We start from the raw sequence: 22,011 nt of genomic DNA, 5'->3' as shown, positions 1-22,011 counted from the left end.
TTTTTTATAAACATCAACTTTTTTTTATTATAATGTTTGATTGTGTTTTTTTTTCTTTACAATTTATCTAATTTAAATAAACCCACTTTAACTTGTTAACACATTTAGTAGTTGAACAGATGGCCATTTTCCAGAGCAATCTTAATGATGTGACATAATTACTGCTTTTTGCAATACATTTCACAAAAACACTTTGAAGCAATAAAACAGAGAGTTTATTATGAATATTTATCTAATTTAAACAAACCTACTTGTTAACACATTTAGTAGTTTTTAAGTTGAGCAGACAGACATTTTCCCAGTGAAGCCTAAATATTGTGACTAAGTGATTTTTGCAATTTCAGTGATTTTTAGAGTTTCTGAAAGCAATAAAACTGTGGTTCATTATAAATATTTATTTAATTTAAACAAACCTGCTTGTTAACACATTTAGTTTTTTTTTTTTTAAGTTGAGCAGATTACTAAATGTGTTAACAAGCAGGTTTGTTTAAATTAGATAAATATTCATAATTATTTTTTAATACATTTATTTTTGTAATGGTGGTAGTCTCTGCTCATTTAGGTAGGAGTGCTTTGAATAGCTTGTCAGTACAAACACGCCTTGCCTGGCCTAACTAGCCACAAACGAGAGGGGCGGGGATTGCAGTCGAGGGGGGCGTGGCGAAGCGCTGAAGTGGGCGGGCTCTAGAATGGACACCTTGGCCACTAGAAGAGCTCAGACGCGGGGAAAGCGCACAGCCGCCCCGAGCAGAGCCGGGATGTCAGTCTACTAGTCTACTCATGGCAGACACAGCGGACAGTAAGGCAGCCCCAGCAGGCGGACTGTTGTTGTTCCGCGCGGTTAAAGGAGATTAACCGCAGCGCTCTTTAAGGGGGGTGAGAGACATGACCGCGGTGGCGTGAAGTCGTGTGTAGTTACTCCTTGCCCTCATTTCTGACACTTCCTGCGGCATGATTCCTACGTTCGCCCGCTCGCCCTCTGAGAAGGAAAGCTACCCATGGGATGTCGGACGACAGGTCCCAACTTCGGACACCTGAAAGCCCAGTGTAAGGTGTGCGTGTGCTTCACCATGCTGGTCCTTCTCACCTATGTGTTTTACTGTCTCACCGGATGCTGCGACCTGGCACCGAGTCCCCTCGACGAGCGGCGGAGTTTGGGCTACAAACTTTCCTCCAAGGACGGAGCGAGGCTTCACAGGAACGTTTCGGCCGCCTGGGGGTCGAGCCAGGACTTCGTGGAGGGCGCTGGTGAGGAGGAGGCTAAACACCCAGCGAGTGACAGCACCAACCTGTCCGTGGCCAACAGCTTTGGCAGCAAAGAGTTTCCTCAGGCCATCATCATCGGCGTGAAGAAAGGAGGCACGAGAGCGCTGCTGGAGTTCCTGCGCGTGCACCCCGACGTCAGAGCCGTGGGAGCGGAGCCTCACTTCTTTGACAGGTTTTACGAGAAGGGGCTCGAGTGGTACAGGTGGGTTCGCCATTCGCCATCACATTAACACGCCACGCCCCCCAAATCCCCATCCCCCCCACACCCCCCCCCAGCCTAGTGCAGCGCTGCCCTGCTCCGGTGGGCGCCCTGCTCAAGCCCACCTGAACTGAGGAGGCACTCCCAGTGAAACACCAGTGATCACTTCAGCCTTTAAAAAGCTTTTTTTTTTTTTTTTTTTTGGTTTGTTTTACCTGGTAAATAATAAATAGAATAAATAGAATAAAATATAATATAAATATAATATAAAAATAAATGTAATCAACTTTAATACAGTCGTGTGCAAAAGTTTGGGCACCCCAGCTGATGGGACGTGTAATTCATTTTCAAGTGAAAGTAAATTCAGAATTTCTACTCAAAACATATCCATGTATTTTTAAAGCACAGTTAATGATTATTTACTTTATTTAATATATTCAAACACTATATAAAAACCTTGTATCTCCAAAACGGCAACTTTAGAGGAGAACCAAAAAAACATTTTTTTAAAATTATTTTCCTTGAAATGACTGAATAACGATTTTGGAGCATTTCTGTTGGTCTCACCATGAAATTTGTTGTTCATCAGTTGTTCTTTACACCACATAAAAATGTCACAACAATACGGTAAAACAGCAAAAATTTATAAAACATTTTATAGATATTCTTTAAATGATGAAAGTGACCATATACTGTTAACATTTTCCTCATTATGTTAAATTCAGCAAATAAATATAAATTATGCTCTAAAAATAGTTCAACAAAACAAGTGAGTGCACACCTTTGCATTCAAGGTGTGTGATACAGTCAGATACAGTTCTACAATACGAAGCACTTTGTAGTTGAAATGAAGAAAAGCAGTATTTTACATTAATTCAAGCCTCAAATACACTTCAGGTCAACTTCTGTCTTATGGGTATGGGTTTACACTGCCATTTACACTGTAAACCCATACTCCAGTAAAAGCATTGGGACTTCTGCACAGTAATCACTCAGGTAAAGCTAAAATGCCTTTTGCAGTGGTGTACTTTTGTTGTGTAAGTCGAAGGGAATTTTTTAGAAGAGCTTTTTAACCACTTACAAAGTTGTTACAATGTTTTTACCATGTACTGTGAACTGTGATCTTGACCAATTACAGTTTTCAGATGAGTGGCACATTACTGATTACTGTGAAGAAGGGAAGATGGGCAAGCCTATGGATCTGAGCCACTCTGAGATTTACATTTGCAAAGCAGTACAGCAGCGGTCACCAACGAACAGAACAGAAAAAAAGAAACTAACTGAACCTTAATGACTGGATGTGATCGAGTTAACAGTACACACCTCTCTTGGAACAGACTTGGGAAAGTACGATTGATAGCTAAGTATATGTAACTGAGTAAATTGAACTAGTTACAGTCCACCTCTGCTTCATTGGAGCAGGTTATAATTATTAGAGATCTTACATTACAGCAGGGAGAACACAAAGCAATATGAAGTGCAGTATTGAAAGCTCTAGATGGCATAATTCTAGACAGGTTCCTGAAGGGCGGCATTTTTTACAAATGTGTCAGCTTCAGGGTCATTTGGTGCATCATTTAGACTAGCTCTGCATGGTACAAAACACCCCAAACAGTGGGTTGTATTGTGAATGAAATCAAAATATAGCTGGCAAGCATTGTTCATGACATGGGGACATCTTTCAGGAGTCCAGTGTCTAATTAGAACTGACCCTATTGTACAGTCAGTAAGTGGAGATCTGCTTCCTTATGGTTATACCTTTGAGTTAAGGTGTGACGTGGAACAGTGTGGCATTCTACTGATCAAAATCGCAGCTCCAGAATTCCTTCAGAACGGCTGGGCAGATGGTTTTTGTGTTAGACAGTGAAAAGTAAAGTATGAGACTTGTTAAATCTTAAGACTCAATATATTATATTTATATGGAAATCAATGGATCTGGGTCTCCTGGTCTTTTAGGAGATCAGGAGATCAAGTGATGGGCCAAATGCATTAGTTAATATCCAATGCTTATCGGTGGTATGAGATAACATGAGATAAATGAGATAAAAACAAACATAGGCATCTTGTTTATCTCCAATAGCTGTGGTTTTGCTATAGTTTTGCTATATACATGATGTCTTTCCTTCAGTGACATTTGGCGTACTTGGAATATACATATTACACCTGATCAGTTGTATATATATATATATATATATATATATATATATATATATATATATATATATATATGTATTACACAGTATATATATATATATAACTATATATAACTACATTATTATACTATATTGACTGTTAAATGTTATCCTGATTTGGCCTTTGCAATACAACTGCGATCTTTAGGTGAGCCGTCCACCTCGCAGCTTGATTTAGGGCGTGTCAGTGTGTCTTTGCTATCACACCGACGGGAAAAGTACACCTTGCGTGGCGAAAGAAAAAGGCATGCACTAAGTCTCTTAATTAATCATGGGTGTGTTTTGGGCATAAGGAGCAATTAACATCAGCATTTCACTTGCCATTCTCTTTAAGAGCCAGCTGCAGTCTGACTTTGGCGGATTGCTATTTCAAAGACAGATGGTCTGGGAAGGCTTGCTGAAGCGCTGGAGCGTCTGTTATGTTATTTTGTTATTTTATTTTGTTTCTGTTTATTGCTGATGTAAAAAATTATCATACCTGTCACCTGGCACGCGCTATGGGTTTGTGCACTGCTGCGTGTCCATGTGCGCGTAACAGGCGGGGGTGTACGCACGCTGGGCACACGCCTGTGTTGACAATTCACTGCCAAGATAGCAATGAACGTCTGACTGTTGACGTCTGTCTAGGTAGTTTTCAGTCATTTCAAGACCATGTTGCTATTTAAACAACGCAGAAGGTAGAAGGTGTGAAAGATGGTGAAAGGTGGGCTATAGGGCCCGTTAAGTTTGTTTTAACATGTACTGTGAACATCTCGACCAATTACACTTCTAGATGAGTGGCACCTTAGTGTTTACTGAATCACTAGTGGACTAGTGGACAGTGGTGACGATATGTGGAAATGCAATCACAGTGCTAGTATTTTGTCCATATCAAGCAGCTAACTAGCTTTTCAAGGTCTCTCAAGTGGCCATACAAATGGCACACTAGCTGGGACCCAACAACCACAGCTCATGGGCCCCAGCTGTTTGGCGTGGACATTCTTCCACACTCACAGGCTTAACTGCTGCTTTGATAAAGTGCCGTCCTTTTCAGCTATTGCTCCCTTTTCCTTTTTTTTTGTTGCATCGAACACTAACAGTGTTTTTTCTGTTAGCATTCTCTCCGCTCCGCTGTTATCAGACTGTTTACTTGGCTCATTTGGCTCATTACCCAAGGTCTCCTGCCTGTTCTTCAGTCTGTCTGCTGAAAGTAGATCTCCTGCAGCTGCATTTTACGGCACAGGTTCAGTCAGTTCCTATGTCTACTACATATATGTATACTATAATGTCGCGCTATGATAACGTCACATACACTCTAAAAAAATAAAGGTGCTACAAAAGGTTCTTTGAGCAGTGCCATAGAAGTGCTACCTTTTGGTTCATACTAGTGGTTCACATTAGTGAGGTCAGGATGTTGGGTGAGCACCACACCACCTTATCCCACACCATCTCCCCAACTCATCCCAAAGCTAGTATTGGATGGAGCACCAATCATAATTCCAGAGAACACAGTTCCACTGCTCCACAGCTCAATGCTGGGGGGCTTCATCACTGTTAAAAGTGTAAGGTGTTCTTTTGGGTTATTCGGTTCTTAATGGAACCTTTTTCCTTTTAAAAAAGGTTTGGAGGTTTTTAAAGCACCTTAAGAGGTTCCTCCACAGTTTCAAACTGAAGCAATGGGGGCAGCCTCACGTAGCTGAATGCATTCATTAGAAGGGTTGTCCAAAAACATTTGGACATATAGTGTATTATATGTGACATATGACCTACATTTAAGATGCTGTTAGTTGCTGTTACTTGTCAGTATTATGCAGTGAGTGGTCATATTGCACTATCACTGTATACATGGATAGGTGGGAGTGTGGCCTGAGTGTTGTTTTAGTGTGTTTGCATGTCATTGGTCATTGGTCATTGACTCTGCGGGTCACTTGTCAGTCCACTTGGTTCATTAATATCTCCTGCCAATAACCAGCAGAGCTTAGAGCACTGTCCCATTGGCAGGACAGTCAGTCCCCTGCCAATAAAAAAAAGACTCTTTATTGACCCACATCTCTCTCTCTCTCTCTCTCTCTCTCTCTGTCTCAGTGTCCCAGTGGATTGAAACTGATATAGATCAGGATCAATAAGGTTATGAATATTCAGTAGTTTGAATATAATTTCAGTAGTCATTGTGAGATGAGTTAGGGATTGTGGGACCAGAACTGTGTGGTTTTTCTTTCTGCTAGAGTGACCTTGTGTTAGTGCCACACACACACACACACATGGAAACACATGTAAACATGCATACAGCTTTGCTGCAGTGTGTGGTCACTGGCTTGTGTCAACAAAAGTCTTTTGGGGACTGTAACCCAATGACAGTCTTGTCAACACCAGTGGGATTGTGTGTGTGTGTGTGTGTGTGTGTGTGTCTGTGTGTGTGTGTGTGTGTGTGTGTGTGTGTGTGTGTGTGTGTGTCTGTTTAATTACAGGTTTGCTATTAAGCTTGCCAGCTGGAAACTGACCTTAACGAAGAAAGATTAAAGAGCGTGCCACAGTTTAATATGGGATATAGAAAATGGTCAGTGTGTGTGTGTGTGTGTTTTCCGTAAACTGCTCATATCTTGAAAAAAAAAACTAATTGAAGTGAGTTTAAAATGTGTAAAAGAATATATATAATGAGTAAAATTATTCATTCATTCATAATTTTAAATTATTATTTTGTGATGTCACAAAAAAACAGTGCATTTACATTTTGCCACCAACTTACATTACAGCAGTATAGCTTTCCATACATCCCTTCTAATGAATGCATTCAGCTACTTTACATTGCACCCTTTGCTGACACAGATGTGCAAATGCACACACACACAGCTTGTCTAGTCCCTGTAGAGAAGTACTGCCAATAGAATAGGACTCTCTGAAGCAGATAAACATGAAACTACTGGCACCATGCTGCCTAATGCCAGTCGTGGGCTAGAGAGGGGTATAAAGCCCCCCAGCATTGAGCTGTGGAGCAGTGAAACTGTGTTCTCTGGAATGATGGATTGATCCAGCACTTTTGGGATGAGCTGGAGAGTTAGGGATGAGGTGGGGTGGTGATTATCCGGCATCCTAACCTTAACAACGCTCTTGTTGCTGAGTGCAATTTGAAAATCCTCACAGCAGTGCTCCAAAATCTAGTAGAAAGGTTTCTTCCCTGGACAGTAGAGACAGTTACTCCAACAAAAGCAGGATGAACTAATTGTTAATACTCTGGAAACAATGAATGAGCAGGTGTCCAAATACTTTTTTTGTTAATGTTTCTCATTGGAAATAAACAAATACGTCAAGGAACAAACTTCTGCCATTTTAATACAGTTCTTTTATTTTAAACATCAAATATAGAATGTACAAAGATTGTGGTATATGCAGTACATGGTTTATTTCTTTTTGTATGTTAAATTCAGAAAATAAATAAAATCTATTAATAGTTTTGTTCTTAAAGGTACAGAACAATGCCATATTGCCAGTATAGTGCCAAATTCTGTCCTTTAGCGAATTTGGAATATTTTCTCACTTAGAAAACGATCAAAACATGTCATTTGATCAGAGATGCCCAAACCTTTGGATATGATTGGATATGATATGGTCATCTTAATAACATAATTTGCTACTAAAATCCACATAAATGTTCTAAATGCTTATAATTAATAACATGTAAGTGGTAACAACATAAACTAAGACAGAAGTTTAGAATATGGGGCCCTCAGACATACAGTTGACAACCAAATAATGTGCTGTAGTGCTTAATCAGTACTGACCAGAACATTTCATGGGTTTCAACTCAAATCCGTTCTGCCTGAATGAAGAAATGAGTTTTCTGCTGCTACAGTAATGCTTCTTACAGCACTGCAGTAATGGAGAAGACACAATACTTTAGTATAGGCTGTTTGACACACAAAAGACACACAGGCTGCAGTTATACAACGACAGTGAACTGTACTCAAACACACTGGTGAACCTTTGAATCAAGTTAATGACTGGCCTGCACGATCTTGCCCACAATTCGTCCGGATTAATCATAATGCCCACCAAAGATTATTTGAAGGAAGAAGCTCGCAGTACATAGTAAACACTTTTTTCAATATTACTCCACTCCACCTAAACCCTTAAACAGCCTACGGCCCACCAGCAGGCCAAAAGTGTTATTACACACTTCCATTACCAAAGAATAGCCCCACCAGTTTGTACAGACGTCCCTGTAGTTACTGAGTTATACACCTTAGTGTGTAATAAGTAGTGTTGTCAATGTTGATATTAACAACATGAATTAAAATGCATACTTTTAATTAAAAGTATGAATCATTTTATCAAGTTTGGCCCCAACTTCCTCCTGTAGCTCTCTCTCTTTACAGACTCTAGTAATGTAGTAGTGTTTTTATGTAGCGATGTAAACACAGCGTCGCTACTGTTGAGCTCAGAGGGTAGATTACACTTTATTTATGCTGAAATATGGATTAAATCTCATAACTAACTCTTACTCTCTTACCCCTCCCTCATCACTCTCTCTCTCACACACACACACTTACAGCTGCTCCTCTCTTAGCTCTTAGCTTTATCCAGCCCAGTGACTGATCATCCATTTATCTCTTAAAAAGTTGGTGAAGCATTTTCTCAATTGCAGCTTCTGCGTCTGAGCTTCGTAGTCATAATTAATCATAGAATATTGTTGTGATTAACGTCATTAAACCTTTTAATCAGTTGACACCACTAGTAAAAAAAAAAGCAGTTTGATGCTGGCTTAAAAAAATGACATTAATAGTAGATAATAGTAACATACTCAGGCTATGTTACAAATGTAGGGATGCTATGAATATATTTGTAATTCATTTTAATTCATTTAATTTAATGTAATTTCAAATAAAATTTAATTAATTTAATTTAAAATTAATTGTAATTATTTAATGTAATTTGAAATTAATTTTAAATAAATGAATTTTATTTTAATATTGTGTTTAAAATAAAATATAAATTCATCCAGTACATTCAGTAAAATTTGTATAGCTATACTTTGCTCTATACATTATTCATAATTTTAGTCATACTAGCAGAAATCTGAATGGAATATTAACTCCTTAAATCCTTGAATGTAGGTCTACACTTCAATTCTTCACCCTCATAACTGCAATACTCTGATGCTAAACATTAGTTTCATATGTCCTAAAATAGAACCCTGTGGGACATAATATGCCAAATTATTACCAAATGATTCATAGTAGTCTCTGCATTAATAACTGGATTATTAACAGATTAATAAACCTACATATTTTCTACTGTTATGTTTAGAAACACTCCTAATATTTCTTAAAAGACAAAAGCACAAACATAAATAGAATAAAATCCCATTGTACTCCTTGTACTAGTAAATGTTTTGTGTATTTAAATGTATATATATTTGTTTAATTTTAATGAAAGTTTATGAATGCATTCATTATGCACTATTATACACCAGACAGTGCCGACCTGTTTTGGCAATGTATTTGTGGTGTGAAAACAACAAAACATGTCATCTCGTGAAATGTGCGTGTCACCACACTTCTTATATGCCGGGCTGCCGAGCAAGATGCCCTGGACAAGGTCCTGCATTGTGACCAGTCAATCGCTGTGACTGCACTTACGTTCAGCTCTCTCCTTCCATGGGCCTCCTATCTCCTATCTAACATGGCCGTAAAACTACTCATCTTCTGTGTTTTCACGACTCACATAAATTCCCAGCTGGTGTAAAAGTTTATCTCCAGATCAATTCCCTGTGCTCATCGATCCCTCCCTACCTGACTTTATTACACTGCTGCCTGACGAGAGTTAATTAACCTGCGCATATTCAATCTTGTTGACAAGCGTTGCTGCCCTTATCAACTGTTGACATTGTTTACGGTGCTCCAAGGTGCTTGGCTGTAAGCAGTTACACATTAAGAGCATTTTCTCGTTGGTGTGTGTGTTCTGCCGTTCCTCTGCCGTCAATTGTATTCACAGGCACAATGGAGCACTTTAAGAATGGCTGCGAAAAGATAGCAGGGGTCAGTTTATAGGTTTGTGTATGGTGCGGAGTAAGAACACAGAAGTTGTACAAAGGCGGGGTTTTGTATTTTTACATTTACATTAAGTTCATTTACATGAAGAACGGACCGATAGGCCTGGTCTGACTGCGTGTACACCCTCAGAAAATGAGGAGGTTTTGCATTCAGAGTCATAACAACTTAAATCAACTCAAAATTATCTGAATGCTACAGCGGTTCATTGGCTGGATAAATAGTAAGATGGAAAGCCACTGAAGGTTCTGTAAAACCCTTTGTTTCTTTGCTTTAAGGGGTTATTTAAAAATGGTTTTAGCTATTTTTAATAGTTAAAGAGCTATGATAAATGACAAACCTTTTGAATTCTTAAATTCCTCCTTGCAGGGCTAATGATTGTTCAGCATGATTGAGGCCCTCTTATATATACAGTTCTATAAAGAATCTTAAATTTTATTTTTATAAAAATTATTCTATGCTGCGCCAAAAAGGTCCCCACTACAGATTGAATCTCATATTTATGCCACATCCTTAAAAATAGGTCCTTCGGCTCAGAGTGGCTCAGCAGTCTAATACGCTGTCAAATACGGGTTGCAAGTTTAAATCCCAAGTCATGCCGCTTTGCCATCAGCAACCAGAGTTAAAGAGAGCACAGTTGGTCGTGCTCTCTCCTCTAACCTCTCTTAAAGCGATGCTGCTGGCATCTGTTGGCTGGTGCGATGGAGCAGGGGACCCGAACATGTCGGCTGCTCGCAAATGGCACATCAGCGGCAGTTTGGAAAGTGGCAGTGGCTGGCTTTGCATGTATCGGATGAGACATGTGATATGCCCTTGCTCTCTTAGTGTCGGGAGCATTGCTAGTGCTGGGGGGCGCTACGAATGGGGGAGGGTGCTAATTGGCAGTGCCAAATTGAAAGAAAATGGGTAAAATTGGACAAATTTACATAAAAAAAAGGAAATGGGTCATTGTTTATGTAGAATTTTTGCTAAGAGCATATATTAACATATGTTAAATTAGGGTTTTCTTCAGACAGCAGTTGTTTGCATGTTTGTTAATTAGACATATGTTCAAATGGACTCGTATGAAGCTCTATTGTGTCTATAACAGTATTTACACCACTACTGGACTACTGGACCTTCCAGACAGTCAAGTGCACTCTATTTCACTAATTGTGAGACTACTAGCACCCGTTGCCTGAACCTAAATTAGGCCAGAGGGTGGGATATTTATGCAGTCACTTATTTTACATTCTATATATCTATATATTATATAATTTATTTAACATTACTGTAGAAATACACATTCTGTACATTTTTGTAAATCATATAGACTTTTGGTTTCATTTATAAAAGCAATAAAAGGGGAAAACATCCCAGGGGGGTGAATCCTTTTTATTGGCACTGCATAAGAGGTCAAGAGAGATTGCAGTGAGTGTTGGCTGTGTACATTAATGTTAATACACTGTTATGGAAGGCGACATAACGGCCGATAAACTGTCATGGAAATGCGAATCACTTCCTGTGGATGAATATGGATTTCCACTGAGGATAAGAGAAAAAACCTACAAACATGTGATCGATGCGTTGACATGTTAGGAGATTGACCTTACTACAAGCAGTGCCTTGTGGTATTGCTCTACACAAAGTGACGGCGAGTGCTGATCCAAGCACAATACATTGAACATTCCCTCTGGGTAAACAGTGTTGATTCAGTAGGAGTGATCTACATAAATTGATACCGGTTCAACACTGATGCATGGGTTTGCTGCTGAAGTTAGCTGTTGATAAATCATTAGCATGGTGTCTCAGTTGGCGTTCGATTGGCAGTCAGGCTCTACCTCACTGTTTGAGGGTGCTTTTTTTGCAATTTGGAAAGGAATGGAGCTGAAATGTACTGTAGTGATCTAAATTCCATGTTATATTTGAGCTTTTTAAAAAGTTACCCTACCCTTGTTTAAGCTGACAAGTTCAATAACTTGCGAGGCTATTGCACCATCGCTATATGTTCTTGAGGATGCTCCTGCAGATACTGCTAATGTGCCAGAGTATTGATTGCATGAAGGAGGTCACTAACATTAATAGGCATTGACTAATCAGGTTTGTGGAAAACCTTCCTCCTGTCTCCATATCACAGCTCAGAGCTCCAACACACAGATATGAGACCAGCATATTGCATTGAGTGCCGGTGAAACCAGGCCTTGTTAAATAGGTTTGGGTTATAGACCTTGTAATAATTGATAAGCAGTGTAAATGTGCTGGACAATACATCGATCAGCCATAACATTAGTACCAGTATTGCCTAGTATTGAGCCGGTCCTCCTTGTGCCACCACAACAGATCTGATGATCATCTGAGGCATGTATTCCACAGGAGAAGATGCTTGAAGTCCTGTGAGCACATTGTGAGGTGAGATGGGGCCTCCATGGATCGCATCAGTGAGCCTTAGTTGCCCATGATCCTTTCGCTGGTTTACCGGTTGTCCCTTCTTGGAGCACTTTTGGTAGGCTCTGACCACTGCATACCAGTAAAACCCCACAAGACCTGATGTTCTGACCCAGCTATCACAGTTTGGCCCTTGTCTGGGTGGCTCACATTCCTATGCTCGTTAATTTCTTATGCTTTTAACACCTTCATCACCTTTAAAAACTGACTGTTCACTCGATGCCGGATATATCCACCCCTTGACAGATGCCCCTTGTAGATGAAGATAATCAATCAATGTTTAATGTTAGGGCCGATTAAGTGCCAGATTTACAAAACTGTCTTTCAGCGTAGAATCGCTGCATCCAGCCAGCATGGAGTCATTAGCTTCATCGATGCAGACATTAATATCACCTGATGCAATGAGATTAGTGTGATATTGAATGTTGTCAGTACCACCCAGCACTACAAGGGATGCAGTAATATGTAGAATACTACCATTGTCAGCTGAATTTGGGTTAGAAGCACAGCACACTGAAGTTCTCTGAAATTTGAACACGTACATCACTTCACCATGTGTTGCAAATATTTCATTTTCCCCTCATTTAGCCCTGGCCTGGCCTTCAGGCAAAATGCTTCACCTCGTCTTAGGTGGTTGTTAGCTCGATTAGCATTATTGCAAACTGCGCAGTCTACAGTATCACACTAATGCCATACATCCAGAACAAGCCCATTGAAATGAAGGAACTCAATCCATTAGCTCCGGTGGCTAAGTGGCTAAGGGGGCCAGTGGCAGAGTGGCTAAGGCCAAAGTGAGGTCAGCTGAATCTGGACACAGGTGCGCTAACACTGCAGAAACCTGGGTGGCCAACTCACTGAACTCGCCTGCCTTGAACGGAGGCCTTGTACGATGACTAGTCTACTGTGACAGTCGTACACTAGCTTGAAAAAAAAATGACATGTAGACTAAATGCTAATGGTAATGATAATGGGACCAGTGTGGGTAGGTGGTGTGGTAGATTTGGTATTAGTACAAGCAGTTACTTTATATAACCATTCTTTTACTATGAAGTACAAAAGTCCAGGGATTTCAGCAATGCAAACAGAATTTTAGATTTTTTATCAAATACATATGAGCCTACCATGCAATGATAATGGAAGATGTGATTGTGGGTTAGGGTTAGGGTTAAGGCTAGTGTTAACCCCAAACCCTAACCCTGACCCTAGACTTGGCTCTAAGAATTATTATTTTTATTTTTTATTTTTATTAAGTGATTACTATATTGGTCATTCTTATATTGCTAACTATATTGTTGTCCAATTCATATGATTATTATTAGTATTATTACTATTACTATATATCTACCAAACTTTCGCTATGTATGATTTTGGAGGAAAAACTGAATGAGATGGTGTCCCAATACTTTTGTCCATATAGTGTAATAGCAAGCAGCTGATAGATTGACATCAAATTATTTATTAATTTATTTTATAATTATTAATTATGTATTATTAATTAATTATTTATTAAAAAAATACTAATTATTTTATTAATTCATCTGCATTATTAGAACATAAAGGCCTACTATAAACGCAGCACATAAACACTGTGTGTAGAGATGATGGTATTCACTGATTCTACTGATACAATAATGTGACATCACTATCAACCCCCCCCCTTCCCCCCAAAGGATTAGGTAATTACTATATTGGTCATTCTTATATTGCTTACTATATTGTTATCCAATTTATATTATTATTATTATTATTATTACTATATATCATTACAATAAATCTACTAGACTTTCGCTATGTATCCCGCCTCACAGTTTTCAAGAGCTTCTGGGCAAAAGTTTTTGGACCCTATGTTTTGGCCAAAAATATGTGCACACAGCTGTATTAGCCAATTGAATTGGATGAGCTTTTAGGCAAAGTTTTTGGCACGTCCCCCAGCTCTAGAACTGTGTTCTCTGGAATGATGGATGGTGCTCCATCCAGTACTTCTGGGCTGAGTTGGGGAGTTGGGAATGAGTTGGGGTGGTGATCATCCAACATCCTGACCTCACTAAACACTCTTGTCGCTGAATGCAATCAGATCCTCACAGCAATGCTACAAATTCTAGTAGAAGGCCTTCTTCCCTTGGCAGTAGAGACAGGTACAAGCAGTTTTTTTTAATACCCTTGATTTTAGAAGAAAGACTGAATGAGCTGGTGTCCCAATACTTTAGTCCATAGATTGTAATATTGATTGACATCGACAATCAAATTATGAAAAAGGTATACTGTAAACGCAGCACGTAAAGACTGTGTGTGTTTACTGATTCTACTGATTCACATACACACACACACACACCTTTACACCTTCCTTCTTCGTGTCACTCTTTTATTTGTTGACAAAAAAAGAAAAAGGGAGTGAAAAGGTCCTGTCCCCCCCTCCCACACACTTATTTTCTGGTACACACCTGAATGAACTGTACTGTAATGTAGGTCTATGAGAAAAATGCTTAGCTTGCTCTGTGGTTATAATTACGTTTATGATGTGGTTAGAGCTGCATTTGGAAAATCACTGTCAAGGGCGAATTCCCCTCAAGAAGAGCGATTTATGCTCAGTGTCTGCATACATAAGTGTGCGGTTAGCTCCTCGCTCATAAATAAGCTCAGTGCGCCCGTATTTAATGAGTGAGACGGAGTCGAGAAAGCGAAGAACTTCAAACCTGCTTCACCCAGTCGTCTCGCAGCTGCTTGAGTTCTTCCTTAACAGCTGCTTTTCAGTCACCCCGTCAGCAGTACGTGTGAAATGTCAGCCAAGCCTCAAACATCTGAAGGGCACTATACCTCAAACGAACGCAGGGAAAACTACCTCATTTGAATACAGTATCAGCATTATTAGGTAGCATGCTTCAACCACCAGCGGCTTGCTTTTTCCATAATCATGCTTTTTCCATATCATGCTCCGTTTCTGTTTCATCTGCGTAACCTCTTCGTCTGGTTTAGTATTTGAGCTATTTAACATGTACCACAAAAGTCATATCTTGGCCAGAGAAAACGTCTTCCTTTTTTTCAATATGTCTACATTATCTGTCTTACCTAAGGCATTTCTAAGTGGCTGAAGTAGCATAGTGGAAAACAACATCGCCTCTCCTGTGTCAGACATGGCATTTTGACTTGTGCTCTTATCCACAGCGATTTACAAATAGCGCAGCTATTGAATGAATGCAGCGTTTGGAGTCTTGCTCAAGGACTACTATTGGTGTAGTGTGGTGGAACAGGGTGGAAGGAGGCTAACAAAGTATGCAGAGAAACAGATGGACTACAGCCTGTAAATATAGAACTACAAAGTGCTCCTACATGGAAAGCAGAGCTGATCTAATGGAGCTAATCCAATAAGCGTCAAAACAAGGAGGTGTTGTGATAATGTTAATGTTATCAATGTGTTAAACCATATGACTTATGCTCTTATCCAGAGTGAGTTACAATTACATGGGTATTTGAATGCAGCGTTGGGAATCAAACACTTTACACTCCTAAAAATAAAGGTGCTGCAAATGGTTCCTTGAGCGCTGCCATAGAAGAACTTTGTGGTCAGCCTTTGGTTCCATAAAGAACCATGTTTGTAATAGAGATAAATGGGTAAGGAACCTCAAGGAACATTAAGTGAAGGTTCATAGGGACTTTAGAAGGCTCATGGACCCAAAAGTGGTTCCTTTAAAGTATGCAGAGAACAGAGAGGCTACCGTCTGTCATTATATGTGTGATAACACCACTACCTGCCACTGAGTTACAACACCCTGTGGGAGACCAGGGTTCGATTCCCAGTCTGGGTGACTATGCTGCGCTACACCAATAAGAGCCGTTGGCCAGACTCCTAACTCTACATTTGCCCACCTCTTAATATGAGTAATCTTGTTATTAAAGTGTCTGCTAAATGCCATAAATGTAAATGTAAATTATAGAACTTCAAAGTGTTCCTAGATGGTAAATGGAGATGATCTAATAGAGCTAATCCAACAAGCGTCAAAACAAGTAATGTTATGGCTGATCAATGTATTAATACAGATATTTCAAAATGAGAAATATTAGATATAGCCTTATAGATTTGCATGTGAGGTATCTGACTGGAGTTTATGTCAACTGGAATCATGTTTCACAGGTAGGCGATTGTAGCATTTGGAATCTTGCCCAAGGACTTTTATTGGTGTAGCTTGGTGGGCTTGCCCAGACAGGGAGTCGAACCTTAGTCTGCTATGGGAATGGCATTGTTGTTTCCCCACTATGCTACATTATTCAATATGGTGTCACTCCCAAAGATATTATTTATGCAGGGTTGAAGTCTGCTCACTACTCTCCTAACTGGTTCCCTCTTAATTGGTTCTTGCCTTAGACATCTTGTACTCTCAGAACAAGTGCAGTCGCTGTGGAACCTTTACATTATACAGAGGTTCTGTACACTTCAAAAATGTTCTTCATGCTAGCACTCATCTCATTTACCACAGCGTAGCTTCAGGGCCATAGGTCTGCGATTTTTACTCAGGATAGAGTCAGTATAAACTTTGCCATGAGCCAAAAGAAACAAGTGGCTGTTCCAAGTGGTTGGCTTGTTGTTGCCAAGCAGTTTCAATAGTATCACAGGTTGTTGTTATGGGGTTGATAGGCGGTCGCTATGGTATCCCAGGTAACAAACATTTGCCGGTGGTCTGATTTGTTTTTCCCTTAGAATGCCCGCTCTAGGGAACCAAAACTGACCCTCAGAATGTACTAGGCTGAGTCCAGCTTGATTCCACATGATTCCGCACACTTCCACACACACACACGTAAACGCCCACCCTGGTTTATGACCATCAGTAGGATGAATCTTTTTGCAACAGCTGGTTACAGTCTAACCCTGTTGGAAGCACTTTGTCCTGTCCCTGACTGCTAAAAATGCAGCTTCTCAAGGGTGCGAGGAATCTGTCAGGGTGGGCTGTTAACCCATGGCTGGGAAGTGGTTTCCTTCGGTCCAGCTTTACGATGTCATTATGCCACTCCCTACTGAGTCAGTTACGAGCTCAGCGTGGTGTACATTTGCTCATTTAACTCATTTACGACTGGGAAACTGAGGAGTAGATTTGACAGTAATATATCGTGGCTCCGTTTTGGCGTTTTTTACTTTTTTGACATACCGTGAATCTGTCCGTTCTTTTGCACATTGTGTCAAAATGTCTTAAAGAATGGACCAATAGAAATGCTTCAAACATGCTTTAAAATGTAATATAAAATAAAATCATGTTACAAAGTTGCCATTTTCGAGATTTTGGAGGTTTTTACATGACAATGATTATTTACTCTATTCCATTTCCATGATATATTATTACTAATGGAATATCCGTATATGTTTACATTTCAGATCTGTGTTTAGGCCTGATGGTCAAAGTATCTACACACAATATACATGTGCTTTGGGGTCAGGGGTCACACTGCTCATAGCAGTTGATCCTTGATATGATTCATATTTGTTATGCTACTGTTTAGGATATTTTACACTAGAAATAGTAGCGATCACTTAATAAACTACAGTGGCATGCAAAAGGTTGGGCACCTCGGAACAAAATCTGTTACTGTGAATATTTCAGTGAGTAGAAGATGAACTGATGTCCAAATAGTATAATGTTGAAGATGAAACATTGTGAAGCTAATTTACTGTATTATGTTTCTATTATTCTTATAATGAAAAAGAAGCACAATCTCAAGAGATTTTAGCTCTCTGATAATTTCCCCAAGGTCTCAGATCTTTATTTGTTTGCTCTGGCTGTAGCTTGTTCAAAAACCTCATTAGGAAGCACCAGGTGACACAAATTTGAAAGCTAAATATTCCTCAAATCTTGTCTCAACAATCAGCAGCCCTGGGCTTCTATAAGCAGCTGCCCAACACTCAGAGAATTCAAACAGTAATTGGTGCCCATAAAACAAGAGAAGGCTATAAGAAGAACATGACCTCCTGGTTAAATATGTAAACTGAAAGACACCATTATGTTGGTAAATTTAATTATGTGGAAATATAATCACTTCAATACATTATGTTGGCTTCAAAACATTATTAGAGCTTCTATACACTCAAATACATAAAAAAAGCATTTTGTTTGACTGATAAAAATAATGGAACCCTTGTTTCTATGTATGTTTTTTTTATTATTTTTTTACCAGGTGCACATCCAGTTTCCACTTCAATGTTAATGTGCCAGAGTTAGCTGATAAGCTCATTTTCATCTGTAGTCCCTGGGCAGGTTATCAATTCAGTTCAGTGAAGTGGCATTATACTAATACAGGGTTGTACAGTACAATGAAACATTGTGAGGCTAAATCTCTGAAGCAGAATAGGTAGGCCATACAATAGTGCAAGCTCAATGGATGTGTACATCAAGGCTGGTTGATTATGTTACTATACTAAGTTACTATGCTCATACTAACTAAGGTGCTATACTAACAGCAAATGGAATAAATCTGTAGAGCAGGAATGTGCTGTGCTTGTAAATGAAGAGGTAAACAAGGTGTTCAGGAGTGTATGCTGAGGTTGACCAGTCTGGTATTATAGCAGCTTCACATATTGATGATCAGATAGAGAGAACAGTACACAGAGATGTACAGAGAGGGTGTTCCAGTTAATGTGCAGGGTGCATACAGTTCCTGAGCTAGTGGAGCTCAGTGTGGGTATGATGAATGATGAGTGAACTGGAGGAACAGAGTAATCAGTAGCAGTGTGTGTGTGTATGTGTGTGTATGTTCAGGTTGTGGTTGGTGTTGCTGGTGAGACCAGTTTTACAGCACGCGGGAAGAAACTGTCTTGGTGCTTCTGGCTCTACAGACTTCATTTATTTATTCATTTTTACATAAAATACTGTTACACATGATAGCAATTTTGGTTTGCTTTAAGCCACTTCTTAAGTTTCTATTTAAAAGTTTGCTAATTAACGCTCTCTGTCTTCATCAGCCAGATCAGCTGGTAAACTATTCCAGTAATGGGTGGCTCTAACTGGGAAGACTGTTTGACCAAACCTACTAAGTCTATATTGTAAAACACTACCCCCCTCTGTTAGTTGCTTTTGTTACCTTACCACTACTACTACTACTAGCCTTCTGTAGTATGAATTGACCCAGTAGAGAGGGGTAGTATCAATCATATTCAACTTTTTTACATGCTTTAATTAAGAGGTTCTATTTCTAAATCTCAGCAAAAGCTTTTCCACCAACCTTAAGAAACATCTAACCTGCTACTATTGAACTATTCAGGCATCCAGATGCTTCATTGAGTTGTCGTGGTTCTATATTATACCCATGCCTTTACTAAAGAACCCCTGAAGACCCCCTTTGTTGAGTGTACCAGACAGATAAAAAGAGAGCAATTGCTCAAGTAGTCAAACGCTTGTTTTGAGACCAAAATAAAGCAATTAAGAACTGCCGGCAGGAAGAGGAAATGAAGATCTGGCAGGAAGAGGAAATGAAGGATATCCTTAGTAAGGAATCAAGGGCTTCTAATTAGGAAGTAGATCGTTGGAGATAGCGCCTTGACGTGTATAGCACGAGTATAGGACATTTATAGCATGTGTAAGTTTCACATGTGCTTCATGTTGTTTTTTTTATCAGAATGCCTTAGAAAGGTTACGTTTAAGCAGTGTCACCTCATTATCTACATAGTCATGGACTTCAGAACGATCCCAAGATATTCTGTATCTTTGCATGTTTGTTGGCTGAAGCTGAAAGAGGAAATTGTATTGTCCAAAATAGAAAAAGGGGAGCTGAAGCAGCATTTGTTAATGGTAGCTTAGACCTTTTAATTAATAAGTAAGCATGCATTCTTATATTTTGACCTACTGTATAGCATGCCAGGTTTGGTTCCAACATAATTGAAGTCTGTTATGTATGTGTGTATGTTCAGGTTGTGGTTGGTGTTGCTGGTGAGACCAGTTTAACGGCATGCGGGAAGAGACTGTTCTTGAATCTGGTGGTTCTGGCTCTACAGACTAAAGGCTAGTGTAATCAGCTCAATAAGCACTACAAAAAAAACGTTAACAAATTTGGTTTGTTAATGGAACATTGTGTTGGAATATAAAACTGCAACTAGGTGAGAGCTTAGACCTTTTAATGGGCACATAGCAGACATTTCTTATATTTTTACCCATTATATAGCATGCCAGGTTTGGTTCTAACATCATTTCCCAAATTACTATTCTTCTATTACCAGAGAATAGCCCCACCAGTTTGTAGAGAAGTTCCTATAGTTACTGAATAATACACCTTAGTGTGTAATAAGCCTTTCTGTGTAAAGGGGTTAATTTAACCTCTTGCCACAGGCTCCCTGCTGGCCATTCTGCCAATGGATTGAAAATCCCCTCAAGGCCAAGTTTCCACAGGTTGATTTTTTGGTGCCACTGGTTTAAATCTGCTTGTTTGCACAGATTCTTGTTTTTGAGACTTCATTGCTGTTATCTATAATCTACCATGTTCCTATGGTTATATAAAAGATGCACAAGGCTTCCTTTATTGTTGGATGTTCTGTGCTTATTTTAGAGCTTATTCAGAAGCCACTAATTATTGTTTTTTTTTCAACCAGAAATAAGTGGTTTGTGATTTACAATTACAAGTAAATGCAGTGACTTTAGTGAGGTCTTGCATTACTAACAGAAGAAACAGCAGCCTATGAAAGCACTGCAGAAAGGGTTAACTGTTACTGTGATGATTGGCCTGGTCTGGTCAGTTTTGGTGTGGTTTGGGTCCGGTTGGGCTTGAGTCAAGATTGGACTTAAAATGCATCGCTGGGTGGGTGGGGTCGTTGAGGCTTTGGCAGAAAGCTTGTGGGCTGCGAAGCAAAATTTCCTTTGTCCAATCAAAGGCCTGATCTGGAGAGCTTTTATTTATTGAATTTTTCCCGAGATTTTTACAAAGCACCTCTTTCTCTGGGAAGCCTAACTGTACTACAGTGCAGGACTGTGGACATGGCGGTGTAAAAAGCAGTCAGGGGGTGCTTTCAGGATGGCGAGACGTCAAGACGTCAAGGCGCTTTCATGACTCACCGTTATGAAGAGGAAATTCTCTCTGACCTCTCCTGTCTCTAGTAGTCATTGGGCTTGCGGTCAATACTGCAAATTAGTGATAACCCCTGTCTCTCGACCACCACCACCCAATGCACACACACACACACACACATACACACACACACACACACTCACTCAACCTCAACACACCCCCATGTAACACTGCAGCCTTAGAGCGGAACTAGAACTGGTAGCTGATTTTCCCAGAAGATAACGGCAGGAGGCAATTACAGCCAGCACACACATACACACACACACACACACACACACAAACAGAAAAACAGACACTGCTTCACTGTCATCTACTATGCTGTTTATAATAGTGTAATAAGGCCCTTTGCTTTATAACCACACACACATTTGGATTTTAGGAAGCGATGTACGTGACAAAACACATGGTGGACCACACCTGTGTCCAATATCAGTTTTATCGCAATAAAACAGTTGTTCTGCCAAAGCAGTCTGGTTCATTAACAGGAAGCTGAGGTCGCTAAGCAACATAATGATCAGAAATGACTCCATTACAGTACAGTATGACATTTAACCTAAATTATTTTCAAATGTATTTGAGTAAAATACAAACGAATACAGTGCAATGCAGTTAAAATCCATTATTCAGATCCATGTTATACATATGGCATCTGTCCCTCACTGTGAGCTGGCTGTTTTCCAGCTGAAAGGTACAAGCAGTACAGGGCTAGGATGCCTTTCTCTTTCTTCTGTGGTCTTGATATGACTTAATGTAGTACTGTCAAAATTTGGAAATTGAAAAGTGCTCAAAGTCAAGAAGAGCCTTCGTGTGTCTTACGGCTCTATTACAAACAATGGTTTGTAAAAAAAAAAAAAAAAAAAAAAAAAAA

General features: G+C 39.6%; 1 protein-coding gene across 1 annotated transcript in view; it reads left to right on the top strand.

The window, feature by feature from the left end:
- Nucleotides 1-998: 998 nt before the first annotated feature.
- LOC140535796 (heparan sulfate glucosamine 3-O-sulfotransferase 3B1-like) overlaps nucleotides 999-22,011 on the top strand; it is a 30,155-nt gene continuing 9,142 nt past the window's right edge. Inside the window, exon 1 of the mRNA XM_072657304.1 lies at nucleotides 999-1,468. Coding sequence (XP_072513405.1) covers nucleotides 999-1,468 — 470 coding nt within the window. The remainder of the gene's footprint in view (nucleotides 1,469-22,011) is intronic.

Source organism: Salminus brasiliensis, chromosome 15, assembly GCF_030463535.1.
Source record: "Salminus brasiliensis chromosome 15, fSalBra1.hap2, whole genome shotgun sequence".
Classification (NCBI taxonomy): domain Eukaryota; kingdom Metazoa; phylum Chordata; class Actinopteri; order Characiformes; family Bryconidae; genus Salminus; species Salminus brasiliensis.
This window is presented reverse-complemented; position numbering and strand designations above follow the sequence as displayed.